This window comes from Sphaeroforma arctica (genome assembly GCF_001186125.1).
Source record: "Sphaeroforma arctica JP610 unplaced genomic scaffold supercont1.96, whole genome shotgun sequence".
Taxonomy (NCBI): domain Eukaryota; class Ichthyosporea; order Ichthyophonida; genus Sphaeroforma; species Sphaeroforma arctica.
The window spans coordinates 55,838-58,322 of record NW_014040462.1 but is presented as its reverse complement, the minus strand read 5'-3'; the positions used below and the strand labels follow the sequence as shown (position 1 = coordinate 58,322).

The 2,485-nt window shown below is 33.0% G+C and overlaps 2 protein-coding genes across 2 annotated transcripts in view; one reads left to right on the top strand and one right to left on the bottom strand.

The window, feature by feature from the left end:
* Positions 1-1,314, bottom strand: part of SARC_02196 (riboflavin synthase, alpha subunit) — a gene marked incomplete at both ends in the record, with an annotated part of 6,936 nt that extends 5,622 nt beyond the window's left edge. Inside the window, one exon of the mRNA XM_014304050.1 lies at positions 1,188-1,314. Within this exon, the coding sequence (XP_014159525.1) occupies positions 1,188-1,314 (127 nt within the window). The remainder of the gene's footprint in view (positions 1-1,187) is intronic.
* A 711-nt stretch (positions 1,315-2,025) lies between these two features.
* On the top strand, positions 2,026-2,346 carry SARC_02195 (hypothetical protein; the record flags this gene model as incomplete). Its single annotated transcript, XM_014304049.1, has 1 exon — positions 2,026-2,346. The coding sequence occupies one exon, from the start codon at positions 2,026-2,028 to the stop codon at positions 2,344-2,346; it is 321 nt and encodes a 106-aa protein (XP_014159524.1).
* Between the last annotated feature and the right edge of the window lie 139 nt (positions 2,347-2,485).

Genomic DNA, 2,485 nt, shown 5'->3' with positions numbered 1-2,485 from the left:
GTGTGTGTGTGTGTGTTCGTGTGTATATATATATATATATATATATATATATATATATATATATATATATATATATATATATATATATAAATATATATATTTAATAATATATAAATATATATATATATATATATATATATATATACATATATTTATATATATATAAAAATATATATATATTTAAATATATGGATATATATAATATATATATACACACATATATATATATATATATATATATATGTATATATATGTATATATATATATATTCATATATATATATATATATATATATATATATATATATATGTATATATATATATATTTATATATATATAAATATTGTAATGTATATATATATATATATATATATGTGTGTGTGTGTGTGTATGTATGTCTGTGTATGTGCGTGTGTATACATACTTGTATACGCACGCACACACATATGTATATATATACATATTCATATACATACATACATACATACACACACACATATATATATATATATATATAGGGGTATCAAATATAGCAATATAGAAATACATAAATATGGAATTATAGAATATATATATATATATATGTGTGTGTGTGTGTGTTTTGTGTGTGTTTGTGTGTCTGTATATATATATATATATATATGTGTGTGTGTGTGTGTGTTAATGTAGTATATGTATGTATACATATGGATATATGTATAAAAACTCTACAAATCGATATCAATACTTATATATTTTTGTTTATACTATAAAATGCAAAATTGCTCGCCAGATTCGAATATTACGATTCTTGCGTGACTTTTTAAGCAGGCAACCCCTATATTCTTATCAGCCTTTTATATAAAAGAACTAAATAAATCTATGATTTCATGAAGAGTACAGAGAATCAATTACAGCTGTATGTGAAAAAATAACAAAACTATAGCCAGAGTTTAATCGCCTTCCATGTTGCTATTGTTCGCATAGTGGTCACAGGTTAGTCATAAAAGTCGGAACACGATGAATCTAGAAATTGTATTCAAAATCACACCTATGTATTTCTATAAAACGTCGCTAGAATGTAACGTAGCTAGAATTAAAGTTACATTGCATTTCAGATACAATCAAAGGCAATATAATTCCGCATATATTTGCACACGTTATATACTAATTCACATGCATGCACTTGCGTTCCGATGATTTACTTACCAGTCTGTAAATTTCTGCTCAGAGCTTCGCCTTTCGCCCCCAGATTCATAACCAGCCTTTTAATACCTTCCTTATCCGTGAAGCTGGCAACAGGACACAGCCCTTGCACAATACCTGTGAACACCATACTGAATAACAATGCAATAATGATTCGTATTTGATATTCACGAGTTGCTATTTATAGTATAGATGTGTAAATAATATCGCCCGTTTCAGCCAAGTCCCACAATGACACAACCCCAGTCATGAGCGAATCCTGCGGTTAAACAGTGACGTCGTGGATTTATGACGTAATAGAATTTATCGGTGCTCGGTTGCTGTTTTTCTTGAATAGAATACACACGGGACACAGTGAACACACCGTTCAGGGTTCTCTAGGGTTACTGTTGGTCGAAATCCCCTCGAAACCCTAATGCCGAGCACATACCACGCCACAGTACCAATTGAATGGCTCCAATTCCTGCCAACGCACTTATGTAGGGCCTTTCCGCCTTCTCGGCACATAAGAAGGGGAGCAGTACTTTGTTTATACATACATATTCAATATTCAACGACGAAGGTCAAGGTCGTGACTTCTTTGACTTTGCTCTTCGAGGCCAGTTGCCAGCACACTCTTTTATTAGTTATAAACTTATATACATATCTAACTTCGATACAGTTTGATTTAATATAACCCTGACTGCTCGTTCTTTGGTGGGTTGAATGTAGTATTGGAATCCACGTATACGCCTGAACGTATTAAGGTGGTTGGCCTTCGATTGTTGACGTTCATTAATTACTTCATAGGTGTCAAGCGCACTTTTAGGGGCGATAGTAGTCAAAGATACCAAAAAAAAAAATGCCTTTCTCTTCTTGGGAACACACTGAGTATGTGTCCGATAACCTGGGCGAGGAGCTCACAGACGCCGTCGAACAGATGTTGTCCGCGGCAATTCAACATCATGGGCGCAATCGTGAGCGTATCTTGGACTCACTATTCCGATGGTTGTGTCGACCTATCAAAGTGGTGGCACGAGCAAAAGAGAAATTATTTAGGAACCCTTCTCTGCTAAGTAATGTGAATAATATGAAGCGATTGGATTCTGAATTTGCCAGCAGCGCTGATGATTTGGCTAAGCTGTCAGTAAACAAAACAATGGTATGTTTTAGGGTCGAGTAGACGGGAGTGACTGAGTGTAAGGCTGGTGTTACTACGCTTGTTATTAGAGTTAGTCATGTTTAGTGATACTTCTATGAAGCCTGAAATACAAACTTACACACACACAAAACATGCATATAAATACATATACAAACATACA